Consider the following 22508-nt stretch of genomic DNA (forward strand, 5'->3'; position numbering starts at 1 on the left):
CTGACCAAAAGTGCGCATATTTTGACACCAAGTAATAAGTAGATAATGTGGGAAATTGAACTAGTCATATCGTACTAATATAAAACATGAATTTGAAATCAATACTGAAGTGCATCGCTGGGGTTGAATCAAGGGAGCTGCATTATGCCACTGTGCTGGATCTAATCTGAGAATGTTTGATGTCTGAAGTGGAAAATATCCTCTAATAGTGATATCCCCTGCTTTAAACATTACATTCCCTTTGCTAAAATAAGCTGATACATAGAAATGTAAAAGAATTCAAGCTCTATATCCACTTCTATCTCAGCTTCAACTCACAATTGCTCATCACTCATTGTCTACAGTGTAAATTATGTTTCTGTTCTGAAATTGCAGTCAGCTTTATTCAGCCTACAATTCCCAGCAATCCCTTCTGTGACGGGTCAAGGAAGTCAAAGGTAACAGAGGAGAGGCCTGTGAGCAGTTGGCAGAACATCTAAAAGATAAGTCACCTCGTAAAAAGATCAGCTGTTCGAATACTCTGTTCAATGCTGACAGTCTAGCAACACACAAGGGTGACTGAAGCACGGAACCGAAGTATGATGGAATCCAGTATTGAAAATACTGAGGAGGCCAGGTACAGTTATAGAGTACGCAACTTACATGTAAACAGACTGACCATGGGCCAGTTATTACGACTGGCTGTTACTTATTCACTTCGTTTTCTAAGTGATATCTATTTTTAACTATCAATATCCATCTATCTATCTTATAGCTACAGTTCTATATATAAAAATGTCAATCTAGGCCACTAACAAAAACTGGAAAACAAAACACTTCTCAAAAAACTGACAAGTCAGAGGATTCTCATGCAACATATGGCAGGGACAATAAGTTGCACAAAGTCATTGAAATAGAAATTTCTATTCTGATTTCTTATGTATGTTATTAAAGAACAGAGAAGTTGCCCACTCTCCCTAATAATCAAAATAGGCAACAGTTGGTATGTCTTTGGCAAACCTTTTAACTTCATTGCTTTGATGATGGAAACAACTTATTATCAGATAATCAAGTATGAAGACTTAAAATTTTTTACTTATAAAAATTGTTAATCTCAAGCAGAGTATTGCGTAGTGGAAAGAGGTCTTCTAGTGTAAAACTACATAGTAGGCAGACTACCTCACAGATTAGATAAATTGAGGAGAGAACCTACAAATTATGGAATATCTGAATACACATAGAACACTGATAGATGGGAGAGCTGTCAATGAAAAGGGAGTAGGTAAGAGGTTTGCAGTGGCAGTTGTGTGGATGAGCTTCATTATAATGTGAAAAAATCATGAGGCAGAATTTTTCCAACCACGCCCTCCAAAGACTCAGTAAATACCACACCTGCAACCATTTAACATTTGATTGGGTGTTAATTGGTTAAGAGCAAGGCACCTTCCCTAATGAGGAGGCCCCTCTACTGCAGTTACCTTCGTGGCCGGGTGTCTCTGGAGAGCGAGTATGTGGAGTCCAGGGGGACCTTTGAGGCCTTCTGTGCCCATTGGGCCTGATGTGTTTTATTGATCCTCTTAATCACATTTTGATTTGATGTAATTTCCATTATGCTTTGTTTTTGTTTGCTTCGGCCTTTTTTAAGGGGCTGCCCTTTTCCTTAGTCCCTCAGTTTATTTGATCTAGTTTAATTGTTTTGCCAAAAAGATGCCAGTGAGGAAGTGCTGACTTTGTGAGCTGCTGGCAGATGGGTGGCTCTAGCAGCGCCAGGTTCAAGTGGTGCTCACTGCTGGGTTTACAGTCAGTCCCTGAAGAAGAGCCATTGAGAAAACCTGCATCAAAGATACCTCTTGGAAGTTTATCTTCTTTTGAACAAGTAGTTTAAATTCTTTTTGTTTATCTTTTATATTTATCTCAAATTGATCTTCTGTTAAACGTAAAAGCAAAATTCTGCTACAATTCTAAAATAAAAACAGAAACTTATACTTGGCAGATTGGCAGCATCTGTGGTGAGACAAAGGAGTTGAGGCTTCAGATTGAATATGACTTCTTCAGAAGCATAGAAATGTGTTGGATTTTATGCTGCCGAAAGGCACATAAAGGGTTTTGGGCCGGGGGAGTGGAAAGAAAGATATTGCCTGAGAAGGGTAGCAGGCCAGAGAACTGAAATGTCAAAGAAGTAATAGAACAAAATGCAATGGGAGTGGTAATGGTTATAGTAAAGAAGCAAAGTAATTGTCAAGAGTGAGTATATATGCCAGAATAATGAACAGCTCTGTCCAAAAGCAAAAATGTGAAAATCAAGATTTAAAACAGAACATGGCAAAAAAACAGTGTGAGCAAGATGTGAATTAAAATGCAAAGAACCAGAAACTTCGGATCATATTTGCAGACTGAACAGAGATGTTCCAAAAGGTGGTCACCCAATCAGCAATGCAGAGATGATGTATAAAAGTATTTTAAATGTAGAAGCAGTAACAAGAATAAATTCTATTTTTCCACCCCAATAGTGCACTTGCTGAAGCAGTTGAGAGCAACAAGTTCAAGACCTCTGGGGACATTGCGTTCTACAGGTATATCTCATTCATTGGAAGCTATCAGTTCATTAATCCCATCTTGCATTCTTTACATTTACGGTCCATCCCAATCTAACGTTTATGCTCATAAAGGTGAAAGTTGTCCATAATCACATTGGAATTTGAAAAACTGTCAACTTTGACATTAGAAACTCTCTAGGTCAACATGATCAGCTTCTTTTGCAAGTGAACCTCGTGTTCAACTAACCTCTTACTGCCCAATGTCTAGGTTAACGTTCACAGGATTTAGGGATCTTAACAAAAAACTGTTACTCTATGTGCCAATGCTAAATATTGCATATTTCACCATGTTTGAACACTATTGAGATGAGGAATAACTGAACCCAACTAATTGACTTATTTTATCTACAGTAAATAAATAAACGATATACAGCTTTGACAATGAGATCAGCCAATTTTCTATATAACGTAGGTATGGAAAAATAGTTAAGATACCATCTTACCATCATTTTTATAGATGATGTGCTTAGGTCTTTGGAGCGGGGCTTGAACTTAATTCTGACTTAACTGAGCTCGCCTGTTGACCCATACTCATAGGGTGGAATCATCTCAGAAATTGGCAATGTCCAATTTCGATCTGGGAACATGGCGTTTAGTCCACTGATGGCAGTAGCAGCTTTCCATGCCATATAATGGGTCACTTGGTGAAAACTGTTTGCAGGCATGAGTTCCATGCCGTATCACATGGCTGCCAAACCCAGGAAACATTCAGCACCCAAGTTTACTCACACCCCTCTCAACACATGCTGGACACAGTGGAGCCCTGCTATCATGTACTGTAGCCCCTTTCAAGAAGGAATACAATTTTGGATACTGTTGAGGATAGCCTGTCAAGGGGAGATACCAGCAGCAGCCAGGCCTGTGGCACGACACCTACTTTGCTGTAGAACAGGGTCGGGCAAAGAGCAAGCGAGCAGTAGTTACAGGGGACTCACTCGTTAGAGGCACAGATATGGGTTTCGGAGGCCATGATTGAGACTCCAGGATGGTGTTTTGCCTCCCCAGTGCCAGAGTCAAGGACATTCTTAAGGAGGAGTGTGAGCATCCAGAAGTCATTACACATATTGTTTCCAATGACATAGATAGGAAAAGGGATGAGGTCCTGAAGTGTGAATGTAGAGACTTGGGCAGAAGACCTCGAAGTTAGTAATTTTGAGGACTACAATTGGTGCCATGTGCTAGTGAGAGTAGGAATGGGAAGGTTTTGCAGATGAATGCATGGCTTGAGAACTGGTGCAGGGGGCAAGGATTTAGGTTTTTGGATCATTGGGATCTCTTCTGGGGAAGGCTAACCTGTTCAAAAAGGAAGGGTTACACTTGAACTGGAGGGGTACTGATACCCTGGTAGGGAGATTTGCTAGAGCCACTCATAGAACATAGAACACTACAGCGCAGAACAGGCCCTTCGGCCCACGATGTTGCGCCGACCAGTTAAAAAAAAACAATGACCCGCTAATCTAAACCAATCCCTTTTCGTCCATAAACCTATCCACAGATCTCTTAAACGCCCCCAAACTAGGCACATTTATAACTGCAGCTGGCAGGGCATTCCAATCCCTCACCACCCTCTGGGTAAAGAACCTACCCCTGACATCCGTCCTATAACTACCACCCCTTAATTTAAAGCCATGCCCCCTCATGCTAGCTTTCTCCATCCAAGGAAAAAGGCTATCACTATCCACCCTATCTAAACCTCTAATTATCTTATATGTTTCATAGTTATTTGGAGAGTAATGAATTAATTGGAGATAGTCAGCATGGTTTTGTAGCAGGTAGGTTGTGCCTTACTAACCTTATTGAGTTTTTTGAGAAAGTGACCAAAGAGGTGGATGGGGGTAAGGCAGTTGACGTGGTATATATGGATTTTGGTAAGGCGTTTGATAAGGTTCACCATGGTAGGCTTCTGCAGAAAATGCAGATGTATGGGATTGAGGGTAATCTAGGAAATTGGATCAGGAATTGGCTAGCAGATAGGAGACAGAGGGTGGTGGTTGATGGTAAATATTCGTCATGGAGTTCGGTTACGAGTGGTGTGCCTCAGGGATCTGTTTTGGGGCCACTGCTGTTTGTAATTTTTATTAATGATCTGGATGAGGGTATAGCTGGGTGGGTTTAAACTACCTTGGCAGGGGGTGGGATCCAAAGCAATAGGGAGACAGAAGAGAAGGTTGAAGAGAGCACAGAAGTTAAAGAGAGCACATTAAATCGTAAAGGCAATGTCAGTAATCCTAGTGCTAGACAGATCAGGCAAAAGCAAGACAGAGAGCAAGGGAAGTCCAGATTAAACTGTGTTTATTTCAATGTAAGAGGTCTGACAGGCAAGGCAGATCAGGGCATGGACAGGTACATGGGACTGAGATATTGCAGCAATTACTGAAATGTAGCTAAGGGAAGGATAGGACTGGCAGCTCAATGTTCCAGGGTACAAATGCTATAGGAAAGATAGAACAGGAGGTAAGAGAGGAGTGGAAGTTGCATTTTTGATTAAGGAAAACATCATGGCAGTACTGAGAGGAGATATATCTGAGGGTTCGCCCACTGAGTCTGTATGGGTTGAACTGAGAAATAAGAAGGGAAATAAGTCACTTTGATAGGATTCTGCTATAGGCCCCCAAACAATTGGCGGGAAATTGAAGAGCAAATATATAAAGAGATTACAGATAGCTCCAAGAAACGTAGGGTGGTAATAGTAGGAGATTTTAACTTTCCTAACATTGACTGGGACAGCCATAGTATTAGAGGCTTGGATGGAGAGACATTTGTTGAGTGTATTCAGGAGGAATTTCTCATTCAGTATGTGGATGGCCTGACTAGAGAGGGGGCAAAACTTGATCTCCTCTTGGGAAATAAGAAAAAGGAAGTGACAGAAGTGTTAGTGAGGAATCACTTTGGGACCAATGACCATAATTCTATTAGTTTTAAGATAGCTATGGAGAGTAATAGGTTTGGCCCAAAAGTTAAAATTCTAAATTGGGGCAAGGCCAATTTTGATGATATCAGGCAGGAACTTTCAACAGTTAATTGGGGTAGTCTTTGGGAAGGCAAAGGGATGTCTGGTAAGTGGGAAGCTTACAAAAGAGTGTTAACCAGGGTTCAGGGTAAGCACATTCTTCTCAGAGTGAAGGGCAAGGCTGCCAGAAGTAGGGAACCTTGGATGACTCGGGATATTAAGGCCTGGTCAAGGAGAAGAAGGAGGCACATGACATGCATAGGCAGCTGGGATCAAGTGGATCCCTTGAAGTGTATAGAGTGTGTAGGAGTAGAGGTGAGAGAAATCAGGAGGGCAAAAAGGGGACATAAGATTGTTTTGGCAGATAAGGCAAAGGAGAATCCAAAAAGCTTCTACAAATACATAAAGGGCAAAAGAGTAACTAGGGAGAGAGTAGGACCTCTTAAGGATCAACAAGGTCATCTATGCGCAGACCCACAAGAGATGGGTGAGATCCTAAATGAATATTTGTCTTCAGTGTTTACTGTTGAGAAAAGCATAGATGTTAAGGAACTTGGGGAAATAAATAGTGATGTCTTGAGGATGTACATATAACAGAGAAGGAGCTGCTGGAAATCTTAAAGCTCATCAGGATAGATAAATCCCCGGAACCTGATGAAGTGCACCTCAGAACACTGGGAGGCTAGGGAGGAAATTGCGGGTCCCCTAGCAGAGATATTTGAACCATCGATAGTCACAGGTGAAGTGCCTGAAGATTGGAAGGTGGCAAACGTGCCTTTGTTTAAGAAGAGTTGCAGGGAAAGGTTGGGAACTACAGGCTGGTGAGCCTCACATCTGTGGTGGGTAAGTTGTTAGAAGGTATTTTGAGAGACAGGATCTACAGGCATTTAGAGATAAAGAACTGATTAGGGACAGAAAACATGGCTTTGTAAGTGGAAAATCATGCCTCACAAATCTGAGTTTTTTGAAGGGGTAACCAAGAAGATAGATGAGGACAGTGCAGTTGATGTTGTCTGTATGGGCTTTAGCAAGGCCTTTGACATGGTACCATATGGTAAGTTGTTGCATAATGCTAAATCTCATGGAATCCAGGGTGAGGTAGCCAAATGGATACAAAATTGGTTTCTTGACAGAAGATAGAGGGATGTTGTAGAGGGTTGTATTTCAAACTGGAGGCCTGTGCCAACAGTGTGTCTCAGGGATCAGTGCTGAGTCTGCTGTTATTCGTCATTTATATTGATGATTTGGATGAGAATTTAGTAGGCATGGTTAGTAAATTTGCAGATGACATCAAGATTGGTGTTGGGACAAGAGTTGGGGTGCCATGTTGAAGTTGTACAAGACATCGGTAAAGCCACACTTGAAATACTGTGTACAGTTCTGGTTACCCTGTTATAGAAAGGATATTATTAAACTAGAAAGAGTGCAGAAAAAATTTACTAGGATGGTACTGGGACTTGATTTGAGTTGTAAGGAGAGGCTGGATAGATTGGGACTTGTTTCCCTGGAGCGTAGGAGGCTTAGGGGTAATCTTACAGAAATCTATAAAATAATGAGGGGCATAGATCTGTTAGATAGTCAATATCTTTTCCCAAAGGTAGGGGATTCTAAAACTAGAGGGTATATGTTTAAGATGAGAGGGGAGAGATCCAAAAGGGTCTAAGAGGGGCAATTATTTCACACAGAGGGTGGTGAGTGTCTGGAACAAGCTGTCAGAGATAGTAGTAGAGGCGGTTACAGTTTTGGCTTTTAAGAGGCGTTTAGACAGTTATCTGGGTAAGATGGATATAGTGGTATATGGGCCAGACGTGAACAATTGGGACTAGCTTAGTGGTTAAAAAAAGAAGCAGTATGGACAAGTTGGGCTGAAGGGCCTGTTTCCATGCTGTAAACCTCTATGACCCAGGAAACATTCAGCACCCAACTCTACTCACACCCTCCTCAATGCATGCTGGAAATAGTGAAGGCCTGCTATCTTGTACTGTACCACTCTCTGGGCAAAGACCTGCAATCAAGGTGACATCCAGCTTGGGAGGCTCTGGCAGCAGAGACCAGTGCCAGTACCTTGGAGAAGAGGACAGTCATCCATTACCTCAAGAGGATGAATAAACTCCTGTCTTCTGCCAGAGTAAGTTAGTCTTTTCATCACTCTCAAACTCACAGACCCATCACACATCTACAGGGATCTCACTTGATGCCAGCTCATTAACTCCCAGACACGGTTTCACTTCCCCTACAAGTAGTATCCTCATCACCTCTGTGGTCCCATTCACACATGCCAGGCATCCTTTTCAATTGTCCTGGCATATGTCCTGCTTAGACTCCCTTCATCTATCTTCAGAGAATCATAAAATCCAACAGTGCAGAAGGAGGCCATTCGGCCCATTGAGTCTGTGCTGACCACAATATCATCAGGTCAATCCCCCCATGCATTTACCCTAGCTAGTCTTCCTGACACTAAGGGGCAATTTAGCATGGCCAATCTGCCTAACCTGCACATCTTTGGACTGTGGGAGAAAACTGGAGCGCCCAGAGGAACCCCACGCAGACACAGGGAGAATGTGCAAACTCCACACTGACAGTGACCCAAGCCTGGAATCAAACCCAGGTTTCTGGCGCTGTGAGGCAGCAATGCTAACCACTGTGCCACCATACCGCCCGTGTAGGGCTAGCCGGCACACACAAGAGATCCCAAATGGATGGAGAGATGCCAAAACTGAAGGTCTACGCAGACTTTGAGGGGAGAACCATTCAAATGAGGAAGTGACCTGTTCCTGTGCTGATGGTGACGTTGGCAGTGCTCTACCAAGTGAGGACCCAGCACTACAACATCCATCTGCTGTGAATAATGTCTACTGCTTCTCAAGTCCTTGCCATTCACCAATGATCTCTCCTTTCTTTAGAAGGCACATCGTAAAGCTGTTGAAGGGGTCCAGGGGCCAGGTGCTCGACTCCAGTTTCGACAGTAGCATGGACCTGAATTCACAGAGCCTGAAATAGAAGAACCATCACAGTGCTCAGCCAGACCCTACAGAGACTGAACTAGGTGGGACTTAGTCCTAGAGTAGCCTTAGGATCATAATCTGGTGAGCACATCGCTCTGTCTAATCTACAGCGTGCAAAGACAGGGCATCCATAAGTGCTGGCACTGGGAGGATTGCTGGAGGCCAGAAATCAGCTAATCCAGAATAAGATGATGAGCCTCTGGACTCAGTCATGTCTCAGTTGCTGGAGTTCCAAATGTAAGATAGGAAAAATCAGGGGGTGTCTGCTGCATTCCTCAGATTGCAAAGGATCTGCCTTTAGACTAAGGTGGTTGTGTCAACAGGCCAACACACTGAGGTCAATATTTGTTGTGTGATGGCCGCCATAGAGACCTTCTGTCCTGCACCACTGTAGGGGCTGCATTCCATGTCAGAGGCTGTTATGAGCATCCACCAGCGTCAGTGCTGGGTGGTGGAATGGTGGACTCCTTGAGCTCACTGCAGCTGTCCCTCTCGGGGAGGCAGCCTCAGACAATCAGAGGGAGGAAGATCATCTGGGGCAGCTCGTGGTGCTATTCACCCAGGTGACTTTGGGACTGTCCCACCCATTTAAATTCTTTCTTTCTGGAAGCATTTCCTGGAACTGCTCCAGCTCCATAGGCAAGAGTGGCACTGCCACACAACAGGACTTTGAAAGCAGGACGGGACTCCCCAGGTCACAGCCCTCAAGAGATACCAAGGCAACTGTGATACCAAGATATCATGCGTAACCAGGTTTTGAAGTCAGCAGGCTGACTCCACCTCTGTTGTGGGTGTTTGCAATGCACCAAGACATAGCAACAGGATAAGGAAGGTTAAGAAGTTGTAATTGCACAGCTTGGTGTTGCCTGTGCCTGCCGCACAGTTTGTTTTAACCCTTATACACTGGACAAAGAATTGCGAGTAGACTTCTTGGTAGCACTGTAAGATTTATTTGCACACACAATTGATATTAATCACACAAACAATCAATACTGTTTCTTATAGATCATGAAAGTTCAAGTTCAAAACTAGACCCTGACTTAACTTTTGTGTGTCTAGCAAGTACCCAGGCAGATATTGGTCTTTTTCTGCATGTTGATCTCTGTTGTCCTCTATGTAGTCTGGTTCTGGTCTTTCTTCGTTCTTTGGTGTGGTGGCTCTCCTTGCGCTGGTTGTTGCTGGTGATTCTCACCATTGTTGTTGTTCATTCCTTGGGGAGAGAGTCAGAGAGATTCTTCTGTTGTGCAGCACCTTTCATTGCTCATTGGTTTCGTACCCTTTTGGGTGGTCTCTTGATTATTGCCAATCAATCGATTGGGTCCTGATCACCTTGATTGATAAGATCCAATCAGGTGCTGCCACACCAATTTCTGGCTGTGTACCCAATGGCCATGCCAGTAGGTGCTGGTGGCACGTATCCCTCCCAAATACACGTTAAGGTCCCCCCTTTGTCTGGTAAATAAGTATGTTTGACCAGAGCATGTCCATTGTCTTTAGGATGCCTGTTTCTTGTGTATTCAAAAGTCATGATTTGGAGATGACGGAGTTGGACTGGATAAACAGTAATAAGTCTCACAACAGCAGGTTAAAGCCCAGCAGGTTAATTTGGTAGCAAAAGGCACTAGCTTTCGGAGCGCTGCTCCTTCATCAGGTGAGTGGGAGTTCTGCTCACAAACAGAGCAGATAAAGACACAAACTCAATTTACAGAATAATGATTGGAGTGCAAGTCTTTACAGGTAATCAAGCCTTAAAGGTGCAGACAGTGAGAGTGGAGAGAGCATTAAGCACAGATTAAAGAGATGTGTATTATTTCCATGCAGGAAAGTTAGTGAGATTTTGCAAGTCCAGGCAAGTCGTGGGGGTTACAGATAGTGTGACATGAACCCAAGATCCCAGTTGAGGCTGTCCTCGTGTGTGGAACTTGACTATCAGTCTCTGTTCAGCGACTCTGTGCCGTCACGTGCTGTGAAGGCTGCCTTGGAGAACGCTTACCTGAAGATCCGAGGCCGAATGCCCATGACCACTGAAGTGTTCCCCAACAGGAAGAGAACTGTTGCCTGCCGCACAGTCTGTTTTAACCCTTATAGAGTGGACAGATAACTTTGAGTAGATGTCTTGTTAGTACAACCAATATTTATTTAAACCCACACAATCAATAATCATCCACCTGACCAACAATAAGTTTCTTACAGAAAATACTAGAATTCAAGTCCAATACAAGACCTTCACTTAACTTTGCGTGACTGGCAAGTACCCAAGCAGATATTGGCCTTTATCTGTGCATTGGTCTTGGTAGTCATCTGCATAGTCTGGTCCTTTGGTCTGGTCTGGCACTGTGGCCCTGGTCTTCCTTCCTTCTTGGGTGTGGTGGCTCTCCTTGTGCTCATCGTCGCTGGTGATGTTTACCATTGTTGTAGCTCGTTCGTGGGGTCAGAGAGAGAGAGATTCCTGGTTGCGCAGCACCCTTTATACCCCATTTGATTTCACGCCCCTTTTGGTCATTGCCAATCAGTTGATCAGGACTTGATCACCCTGATCGATAAGAGTCCAATCAAGTGCTCCCACACCGATCTCTGGGTGTGTCCCAGATGGCCATGTCTGTGTTTGTAGGTGCTGGAGGCACATTGGTCACATACCTCCCTCCTAAATAAGGGTTCACGGTGTCCTTATGTCTGGTACACAACCTGGAGATGAAACAACCCAGTGTGACTATAAAGTCCCTTTCATCCTGGAGATGACCCATATCCTGTTTATTCACTCGTTGGGGTTGCAGCCTGTTTGTCTCTGTCTTTAAACTGCAGCCTGTCGGTTTAGTCCTTGCCCAGCTGTCCTAGAGTGCTTTACAAATCACTATTTTAGATGGTCCTTTTGGCCACAGAACAGTCTTGCCTGTACCTTTAAGGCTTGATTAGCTGTAAAGACTTGCATTCCAATCATTATTCTGTAAATTGAGTTTGTGTCTTTATATGCCCTGTTTGTGAACAGAACTCCCACTCACCTGACGAAGGAGTAGCACTCCAAAAGCCAGTGGCTTTTGCTACCAAATGAACCTGTTGGATTTCAACCTGGTGTTGTGAGACTTCTTACCGTATTCAAAGGTTTGCAGCTGCAGCCTGTTTAACTCTGTCCAGCTTTTTTTAAGGCTGTAGCCTGTCTGTTTTTGTACTTGGCCAATTATCCCAGTGTGGTCTTGTAAATTGCCATCTTAGGTGGTCCATTTGGCCACATTGGAATGAATGTTAATCACTTTGACATTACATTCACTTCTGTAAATAAACTCCCACTAATTTCATCCTTTCTATGAATCCTTGTTATGATGAGCGGTGTTCCTGTCAATCTGAAGTGGTGACCAAAAATGAGTTGCAGCATAAGCCTTGTATCTTGTCTCTGCTGCACTTTGTAGCTTCTGCATAGATGTCATCAGCCATGTCCTCAGTGGATAGTCCTTATTCCTGAGGAGCCAACCCTGAAGTCTCTGTGGATCCTGAAAAATGTCAGGGATCTGAGAGCGGCTAAGAATGTAGGAGTCATCCACAATCTCTGGGAATTAAACACACCCCTATAGAATGTGTTTGGAATGGTCACAGACCATCTGAACATTCAGCAACTGAAAGCCGTAGCAGCTCAAATAGTTGACAGCTTGATGCCATGGAGCTCTGGGTGCCATGTGAATGCAGTTGATGGTATGTTGCACACATGAAAAACTAGCAATCTGCGCAAATCCCATTGCCCTTGCTTCCTGACTTGCCCGATCTTGGTTGAAATGCACAATGTTGTGTGCCCTCGTGAAGATTGCACCCTGACTTCCTGGATGCACTTGTGTGCGGAGGCTTATGAAATCCCACAGAGGTCATTTGTGGTGCCCTGGAAGGACCCACCGACGTAAATATTGATTGCCACAGTAACTTTCAGTAATACTGGCAGTGGATGCCCTCCAAGACCCCATGGCACCAAGTTCTTCAGAAGCTGGCAGATGTGACCAACCAGTTCCTTTGGCGATACTGGTTCTGAGACATCCGGAGGTGTGTCAAACTCCACCTGTAGACCTTGGGCTTAGCGAAGTGCCTATAAGCAGTGGCTTTCAGGGGTTCATGCTTTGCATGCAAAGCAGGCCTTGCCACCCTATTCTGTTCATGGTTTTGCTCCTACCTTAGGCAAGCCAAATGCCACCATTGATGTCGCCTTCTTTCCTGCTGCCTATCTGCAAGAGGAAAGACAGAGAGATCACCAGGCTCCATGAACCATGTGTCTTCTTAACTGTAGTGTCAAAGGTTGAGACTTGAGAGTTAGCATTTGTGACTAAGGACTACTCTTTGTCCATTCATCATCTGCAGCTGCCCATTGTCTTGTGTCCTGGCCACAACATTGATGCCCAGTCCTTAGTTTGCATGCTGATTGGACAAGATCCCACACCACCCCAGCCTACGCCACATAACTGAGTAGGAACTGCTTTGGCCACTCTGCTGCATCCTGAGCTCTCATCTCAGGCAAGGCTAGCATGCTGTTCAGAGGGTTGGTGCCAACTCAACGGGCTGAATGGCCTCCTATGCATTGTAGCGACTCTGTTTTCCTGGTCTGCTGTGATTCTCAAATTCACGTAGCATTCTGACCTCCTTGTCCAAGTTTGCCTTTGAAGAATAATAACCTGAGCAAGATGTGGAACTCCTGCAATTGTCAGTGCCTTTCAGAAAAAAGGAACAACAGGTTGGAAACAAAGCTTGTTTGACTAGTGTTGAATCTTAGATATATGCAGGTGACTCTGTTGTTGCTGTCAGTACATTATACCCTTCTTCTAAGATTACCATGAAGAGTTGAGACAACTTGTCCCAACTCGGTTATACTTGTGGCTGGAGTTGAATATGTGATTATCATGATGGAAGGTTGACATTTCTGCATAAGTTCATAGTTCTTATATATTGTATGAAACTGTTGTTTTCCCACTCCTCCAGACGTCAGAAGAAGTTGCTACCAGGAAATTCTCCATATTGTGCCTTGTTGGACACGTTGGAACTGTCAGGGGATGGAGCTACATTGCAGCTTCTTAATGAAGAAAATAAGGTTAGCATTACCTAGACAAGGATTCTGATTTAATCTCTGAATGGTCATAGCAGTCCCATGATACAAGGTTATTAGTCACAGTGATGCAGGAATTTTAAACACAGAATAGCAAGTTTATTTCAAAATGTTGCAATGGCTGGGGTGTGTTATGTACAGGACATTACTGGGGTTACAATATTTTACAAGGTACCACAGAGATTGGTGGTGGCAGCTTCCATCCTGTGAGAAGATGCTGTGCTGACGTGATCAACTCTGTTTTAGTCATTGCCTGGAGTAATTCAGGAGCCCCACTTTGGCATGGTACTTTCAGCTGCATGTGCTGCAGAGAAAGACAGTGGGCTGAGAAGATGCATGATACATTAGCTTTTGCTCACTCTGTGCTCTTCTCAGCCAGCTTAGCTTTTCATTTATCTCTCTTCCAATGCCCTTCCATATAGTCAGCTTCCAGAGGTCACAGCCATCAATGGCGACTGTTTCTCAGTTGTCATTATCATTGACTCCCGTCTTCATATCCCATTTGAGGTATCCTCGTAGCTGAGATATGGACATCCAGTAGGCCGTGAACCAGTGGCTATTTCACTGTATAGAAGGTGTTTGAGTATGCAACCATCATTCATCTGGTGAACGTGGCCAAGCCAGCCCAGACATTGTTGGCTTAGTAATGAGTATATGCTGGTGAAATTAACAGTAAGAAGTCTCACAAGACCAGGTTAAAAGTCCAACAGGTTTATTTGGTAGCACAAGCCACAAGCTTTCAGAGCACTGCTCCTTCATCAGGTGAGTGGGAGTTGTGTTCACAAACAGGACATATATAGACACAAACCCAATTTACAAGGTAATGGTTGGAATGCGAGTCTTTATAGGTAATCAAGTCTTAAAGGTCCAGACATTGTGAGTGGAGAGAGGATTAAGCACAGCTTAAAGAAATGTGTATTGTCTCTAGCCAGGACAATTAGATTTTGCGATCCCAGACAAGTTGTGGGGGTGACAGATAGTATGACATGAACCCAAGATCCCGGTTGAGGGCGTCCTCATGTATGCGGAACTTGGCTATTGTTTCTGTTCAGCGATTCTGCGTTGTCGTGTGTCATGAAGGCTGCCTTGGAGACTGTTTACCCAAAGATCAGAGGCTGAATGCCCATGACTGCTGAAGTTTTCCCCAATAGGAAAAGAACACTCCTGCCTGGTGATTGTCAAGCGGTGTTCATTCATTCGTTGTCATAGCGTATGCATGTTCTCCCCAATGTACCATGCCTTGGGGCATCCTTTCCTGCAGTGTATCAGATAGACAACGTTGGCCAAGTTGCAAGTGAATGTGTCGTATACTTGGTGGATGGTGTTCTCACATGAGATGATGGCATCCATGTCGATCTGGCATGTCTTGCAGAAGTTGCTGTGGCAGGGTTGTGTGGTGTCTTGGTCACTGTTCTCCTGAAGGCTAGGTAGTTTGCTGCGGCCAATGGTCTATTTGAGGTTGTGCGGTTGTTTGAAGGCAAGAAGTGGGGTGTGGGAATGGCCTTGGTGAGATGTTCGTCTTCATTGATGACGTGTTGAAGGCTCCGGAAAAGATGTCATAGCTTCTCTGCTCTGGGGAAGTACTGGATGACGAAGGGTACTCTGTCTGTCGTGTCCCGTGTTTGTCTTCTGAGGTGGTCAGTGTGGTTTCTTTCTGTGGCGCGTCAGAACTGTCGCTCAGTGAGTGGAGCACCATATCCTGTTCTTATGAGGGCATCTTTCAGCGTCTGGAGGTGTCTGTTGCGATCCTCCTCATCGTACTCATCCTGTGCATATAGAGGGCTTGTCCGTAAGGGATGGCTTCTTTAACGTGTTTAGGGTGGAAGCTGGAGAAGTGGAGCAGTACAGTGAAGTGCTGAGGTGACCATCCTTGATGGGGATGCATGTGTCCAAGAATGCAACCGATTCTGGAGAGTAGTCCATGGTGAGTCTGATAGTGGGATGGAACTTGTTGGTGTCATCATATACTTGTTTCAGTGATTGTTTGCCATGAGTCCAAAGGAAGAAAATGTCATCAATGTATCTAGTGTATAACGTCAGTTGAAGGTCCTGTGCAGTGAAGAAGTCTTGTTCGAACCTGTGCATGAAGAGTTGGCATATTGAGGTGCGAATTTGGTCCCCATGGCTGTTCCGTGTATCTGGATGAAGAATTGGTTGTTGAAGGTGAAGACATTGTGGTCTAGGATGAAGTGGATGAGTTGTAAAATTGCATCTGGAGATTGGCAGTTGTTGGCGTTGAGTACTGAGGCAGTTGCAGCAATGCCATCATCGTGGGGAATGCTGGTGTAGAGTGTCGAGACATCTATTGTGATGATGAGTGCTCCTGGTTCAACTGCTCTTTGTGTGCTGAGTTTCTGTAGGAAGTCCGTAGTGTTGCAACAAAGGCTGGGGTTTTTTGTACAATGGGTTTCAGGATGCCCTTGACATAGCCGGACAGGTTCTCGCACAGGGTCCCATTGCCTGTTGCGATGGGATAGCTGGGTGTGTTAGCCTTGTGTATCTTTGGGAACCAGTAGTGATCTCCAATGTGGGGAGTATGTGGGATGAGAGTACGGAGAGTCTCTCAAGGTCCGGATCAAAGGTCTTGATCAGTCTGAGTTGATGGGTATTTTCTTTGGTCGGATCTGCGGGTAACTGTCTGTAGTGTTCAGTTGTCGGTACACTTCTTTGCAGTTATCCGTTCTATTCAGTATGATGGTGGCCCCTCTTTTGTCTGCTGGTTTGATGGCAATGTTGCGGTTGGTCTTGAGAATGCAGATGGCGTTGTGTTGTGCTTGGATGTCTTGTGAGTGCAGCTGATGAGTCTAGCATTGGCGCATCTCCTGATGGCTGGGGTCGAGTCGAGTGCAGCAGCCTTCTGGAGGAGTCCAATTCAATGCTTTCCTCTTTGGTTGCTGCACCGCAGATCTCTCTGTCAGCTGTTCCAGTTCATTGGCTGTCTCATTGTGTTCGCTGTTGGCCTCTTGGGGTTTGTGGAAGAACTCCCGCAGCCTCTTTCGTCTGATGAATTCCTCTGTGATCGCTGTGAGACTGATGGGGTCTATTTTGATGGTGGGGCAAAAATTGAGCCCTTGGCTGAGAACTTCGATTTCAAGTGGTTGAAGTATATAGTCCGACAAGTTGACAGTGGACTTCCCTACAGTGGTACTGTTTTCGACTGTGATACCGGCTTGGTTGCTGCTGGTAATGATGCCGAGTTTCTCAACTTTCCTGTTCTTGGTGTGCATGTAGATGGCATAGTTCATTTGTCTTGTCTGCGTGGCAGTGTTTTGCAGCTGGTCTACGTCCTGAGCGCAGGTTGAGAATATGGACCCTATCTTGATTTCCAGGATGCGGCATTTGTTGTAGAGCTGATGTATGAGGTGGTTGAGGAATGTGAGAGAGGTGCGACGGCAAAGTCTCTCAGCGTAGTCTGTGTTATAGGTTGCCCATGGGTTCGTGATCTGTAGTCCTTTCGGTATCTTGTCTGCTTTCTTGCATCTTTGCAGAAACTTGATGTCTGTGTTGATATGCATGAAATTAACACACGGGTTGAGTTGGCAACCAAGTGCTATTGACAATACGATGCCACACCAGCATTCCACACTGAGCAATACTTTCAGTGTTAAATGGACAGTCTCTCACATCTGCAAAGTGTTGGGTTTGACCATTGGCATGACGAAAATAAATGTTCTGGTCCAGGATGTTCCACCATCTTTTAGTACTGACAATGTGACTCTGGAGGATGTTGACAGTTTCACATATCTAGATTCCAGTACCTCCAGCAAACTGTTATTTGATGCTGAAATCAGCCCATGCATCGCAAAAGCTGCACTTTACCTTGTCTCTTGCCTAGCATGTGCTGTTCCGGTCTCACCACTATAGAGGAGTGCACTTAGGATGCAGGCTAGGTAGACTTGGAATTTGGTATTCATAAGGAGATTGTACTCTCTTATTCAGCTTGGATATAACACCTGGACCATTTGCGATGCATGGGTTGATTTCAGCATCAAATGACAGTTTGCTGGGGGCTTTGGTACTCCAGGGCTACAACAGCTGTAGGCATGGCTGCCAGTAACGGAATGATTAATTTCAAGGAGATGCAAGAGATCAGAAATGTAGGAGAGTAGATATCCTTGCATTTTCCATCTACCTGCCCACTTCTAATTTGTAATTGTCCTGCAATTTGCCACACCCTCTTAATTTGATATCCTTAGCAAACTTCAGTATTGTTCCTTATGTTACTGTATCCTGATCATTTTTGAAATGAACTCAAGTCCCTTTGGCATTGTTTTAACAACATTTTGTAAATTGAAAAAGCGTCCACTTATTCTCACTTTTTCTTCCCTGAGCCTTACATGGCAATTTATCAAATGATTCTGAAAATTCATAGAAACAACTTGTATTGCATTCTCCTTGTACACTGCAGTTCTTAAAAGATGAATCAATCAAGCAAAACTTCCCTTCACAAATCTGTGTTTGTTGTACAAAAGTACTCATTACATTTACCTTTTTATGTGGATTCTACAGAGGTCATTTTCCAAATAAATGCCAGTTGGCACGATCCACAGCTAACACCATTGCATATCAAAAAATCACAAGTAGTTACCCATAATTTTCTGTCCATTGAATTAGGTAAGTGAGAGCAAGTGGAACCATAACTGGAGGATTTGAAGTGAACCTGGGGGGAAAATGGAGCAAAGGATTACAGCAGGTTAATGCCCTAAGAGATGGCAAAGGCTTGTGGAATCGGCCAAATGCACAAAGCACTGATTTTGTGAATAAGGAAAAGAATCATATTGGCTGAAACTGATTTTTTGTTCTGGACATGATTGGTGTCAAATGTTATCGGTCAGATAAAAGTTGGCATTTGATTGGTCCCGTGGCTAGTATAGATCAGTCAACAACATTAAGCACTCAGGGTAATTTTAAACTCTTTGCATGGGTGGTTATATAGTGGAGCAGGTTGCTCACCTAATTTTTATCCTAGTCTAATCAATGAAATGAAAGATAGGCGGTTTGTATAATGGGTGGGATATCGGCTGATTTAATCTCTGCACATTATATTCTGTATAGTTTAATCTTCATTGTTTTCAGTTGAGGATTAATTTTGAATTGGAATGGCAGAGCTTGGTGATTGAAAAGCATATTACTCAATTTTCTTGCAGGTTCCTCTCTTTATGGAGATCTTTGCTCTTGAGGATCATATGATCAGGATAAAAGTGAATGAGCTGAAGCCAATGAAGCCAAGATATGAAGTGCCTGATGTTATCCTTAATGAGCCCATCAGACAAAGGTAAGGCATCTGGTGCAGCAAGCAAAGCCTAGTGGGAAGGGTTACATTTGTCAAAGCTGCTTTTTCATTGCACTTGTGTACATACTAAACCTGATGTGCTAAAGGTTAGCTGTTACCAACCTAATACTTCTGTGACATTATTCTGTGGTATTATGTGGACTATGTTCTGCAGGGCCATTTCCTGATCTCAATCCCCTGTTGTAGTTTCTATTTCTGCAGCTAACATGATGTACTCATCTGTTGATCTTTTTATTGCTCCGAGTGGATTTGCACTCAGGTTTTGCTCATAATTTCCAATTTGATCTGTAAAGTCAGGTGAAGAACTCAATTGACTAATAATTCGGAGATGGAATAAACCTGGGTCACTTTTGTGTACTGTATACTGCCCAGGAATGCCAATCTTATTGTTTTTATTGAATGCAGTGATCATACAAAGTTTGGTATTAGGTTTGATAAAATTAGCTTGATAAAAACCTTACAGTGCTAAGTGCTAGACAAATTATACCCTCACCTGCCAAACATGTCTTCAGGGGTTTTTTCTGGAGCAGATCAAGTGCACACCAGCCCTCCTGTTCCTTTGCCTCCATTTCAACATTTTTAACTTGGATACTTACTGGCCTTTTCCTATGCAACCAATTCAATTAATTCTTACTCTCTGTCCATGTTCACCGTAGAGACATTTCTAGAGGGAATGAGCTGTGGAGGAAATTGAAAACAATGATAAAAATTACAGAGGGCAGAATGTGGGAGGCTGGCCAGACATGCATTGGAATTATTATGTCTGGAAGTAATCAAGATTTGATGAGGGTTTCAGCTATAGTTGAGTTGAGATAGGGATGGAATTGGGTGATGTTACAGAGGTGGAAATAGTCTTAGTTATGTGAGAATTTATGGCCAGAATTTCATCTCTGGACCAAATATGGCACCAATATTGAGAGTTTGCTGGTTAGTCTCATAGTTGTCACAAAAATGGTAGGATTCCACATGGTAAGGAAGCAAGTTTATAATGGGGAATTTAGAGTGGTTGGAGATGTGGTGCTGAGGGATAGAATGTAGAACTATGCTGCAAACCACAGAGTACCCAAAAGAACACCATCAGTTAGTTACATTTTATCTTGTTTTATTATTAGCAAGGCTGAGGGAAGTATTGTAGTAGGAAAAACAATCTTAATTATAACGTGATTGTCATGCCTGGATTTCGATTCCTGGCAGATACAGAGTATGATTTTCCCCAAAAAATTCAAAGTGTCGATTTTGTGTAAAAACTGGAATAAAATCATGCTTTTTTTTCAGTGGGGCTTTTTAAAAAAAAATCTCCCACACTCTGTGTAATGCAGAGTGCACTAGCATGGATCATGCTGAAAAGCTGTGAACAGGGCCTATTCCTGCTGGAGAAACCGGCAGCAAAGCACTGAGTGGGCCACTGCGCATGTGCCGATCTGTCAGCACCGAAATCAGCGCATGCGCAGTGGCCCCTGATTGCTGGGCAGCTCAATTGCTGGCCAGCCTCACAACCTCTGCTTCAATAGTCCTCCCACCTCCTCACTGCCTGATCACTGGTCTCCCAGATATGTCCAGACCAGCCTCAACTTCAGTCCTGGGCCCACTAATTATATTCAAATCACATTAAAATTATCCGCTGCATAAATTATTCAGCGCCGTGCCAATTTTCAGAAGATGCTCTCAGGCCAGACACCCAGCATGGATCATGCTAATTGAGTGCTACTTAAATCTCCCGGTCCGTTGTGCTAAAAAATCAGCGCAGTGGGATGGGAGAATCACCCGCATTGTTTTCAAATGTATTGAACAGTTTGCCCCTTTAAAGGCAGTATATCAGTGTGCATTTTTGCTGCTGTTTCAACATGTTAACTATTTATTTTCCTATTTGATGTAAAAGTGTTTATCTTTCTCCTGAGCCTAAACTAGGTATGTGAATGTGAGGCACATTGCTCACTGCATTTCTTTGTATGTTTTCTAGACTGACTGTGATGTCTAAGGATGGGCTTTCTGTAACACTAGTCACTGTTGATGGATGCACTCAAGTACTAATTATAGCAAAACCATTTCGAATGGATATTCAGAATCGGGGTGAATTGGCCATCAGTGTGAATTCTCTTGGCCTTTTGTACTTTGAACATCTCCGTAAGAAGTCACAGTTTGAAGTGTAAGTTTCCACAACTCCAGTCCATTCCTGTGATGTTCATCTCAATATCAATTATCTCCTGGGAATTTTCACACTGATAGGCACAGGAGTTGGCCATTAGCCTGCTTTACCATTTAGTTAAATCATGGTTGAACTATATCTTAACTCCATTTACCTGACTTTGTTAAAACTTAATGCACTTGCTCAACAAAAATCTGTTCTTTACAGTTTTGAAGATTAAGAGCAAGAGAAGACCATACTGTCAAGCCCATTCCAACATTGAATATGACCATGGCTAATCATGAGCTTCAACTCCACTTTCCTGACCGCTTCCCACATCCCTTGATTCCCTGAGACTAAAATTCTGTCTGTATTAGCCTTAAATATATTCAATGATGGTGCAGCCACAATCCTTTAGGATACGTAATTCAAAGATTGTCATGCCTTTCAATAAAGAAATGTCTCCTCATCTCAGTCCTAAATCCTGAAACTGTGCCGCCTTGTTCTACACTCCATAATGTGGAGATGCCGACATTGGACTGGGGTAAACACGGTAAGAAGTTCACAACACCAGGTTAAAGTTCAACAGATTTATTTGATAGCAAAATCCATTAGCTTTTGGAGCGCTGCTCCTTCATCAGGTAAGTGGGAGTTCTGTTCACAAACAAGACGTATGAAAACACAAACTCAATTTACAAAATAATGGTTGGAATGCGAGTCTTTATAGGTAATCAAGTCTTAAAGGTACAGACATTGTGAGTGGAAAGAGCGTTAAGCACAGGTTAAAGAGATGTGTATTGTCTCCAGACAGGAGAGTTAGTGAGATTTTGCAAGCCCAGGCAAGTTGTGGGGGTTATAGATAATGTGACATGAACCCAAAATCCCAGTTGAGGCTGTCCTCATGTGTGCAGAACTTGGCTACCAGTCTCTGCTCAGCGACTCTGCATTGTTGTGTGTTGTGAAGGCCGCCTTGGAGTACGCTTACCCGAAGATGAGAGGCGAAATGCCCGTGACTGCTGAAGTGTTCCCCAACAGGAAGAAAACACTCTTGACTCATTTGAAAACTAAGAGATTCAATTTAATGTGAAAATGCTGTAAAAGTAAATTAAAGACGTTTGTTGATGTTGATTTGAAAAGTTAGCAAGTATACTATAAAATAAAGTGCAATAGAATTTTGTGCACATACATTAACCACTTCAGTACCAGAAGCCATTACATGCTTAAGTATATTTTGCAAAGAAAGTCAGAACTACAATTTTTCTGTTTTGTCTTTACATTAGAAACACAGAAGGAAGCATACTGGAAGGCAAAAGGAAACGTGACACAAAGACCCAGAAGGTAATGGACAATCAGTTAGTCTTTGGAAAACTGCCTCTGTTTTAGAAAGTAGTGTGTGATGGTTAAAGTCTCTTTCTCATAGGTAGGGGTTCCACAGAACTGTGTGTTGGATAACCTGTTGCTTCAGTCTGTCCCAGTGCAGCGATC

The 22508-nt window shown here is 43.4% G+C and overlaps 1 protein-coding gene across 1 annotated transcript in view; it reads left to right on the forward strand.

Annotated features, from left to right (window-relative positions):
* Positions 1–387: 387 nt before the first annotated feature.
* Positions 388–22508, forward strand: part of LOC145352727 (neutral alpha-glucosidase C-like) — a 103595-nt gene continuing 81474 nt past the window's right edge. Inside the window, exons 1-6 of the mRNA XM_080202982.1 lie at positions 388–616; positions 2490–2552; positions 13482–13590; positions 18753–18880; positions 20859–21044; positions 22304–22361. Of these exons, the coding sequence (XP_080059108.1) occupies positions 579–616; positions 2490–2552; positions 13482–13590; positions 18753–18880; positions 20859–21044; positions 22304–22361 (582 nt within the window). The 5' untranslated portion in view covers positions 388–578. The remainder of the gene's footprint in view (positions 617–2489; positions 2553–13481; positions 13591–18752; positions 18881–20858; positions 21045–22303; positions 22362–22508) is intronic.

This window comes from Carcharhinus amblyrhynchos, chromosome 14 (genome assembly GCF_965287045.1).
Source record: "Carcharhinus amblyrhynchos chromosome 14, sCarAmb.v2.hapA, whole genome shotgun sequence".
In the NCBI taxonomy this organism is placed as follows: Eukaryota; Metazoa; Chordata; class Chondrichthyes; order Carcharhiniformes; family Carcharhinidae; genus Carcharhinus; species Carcharhinus amblyrhynchos.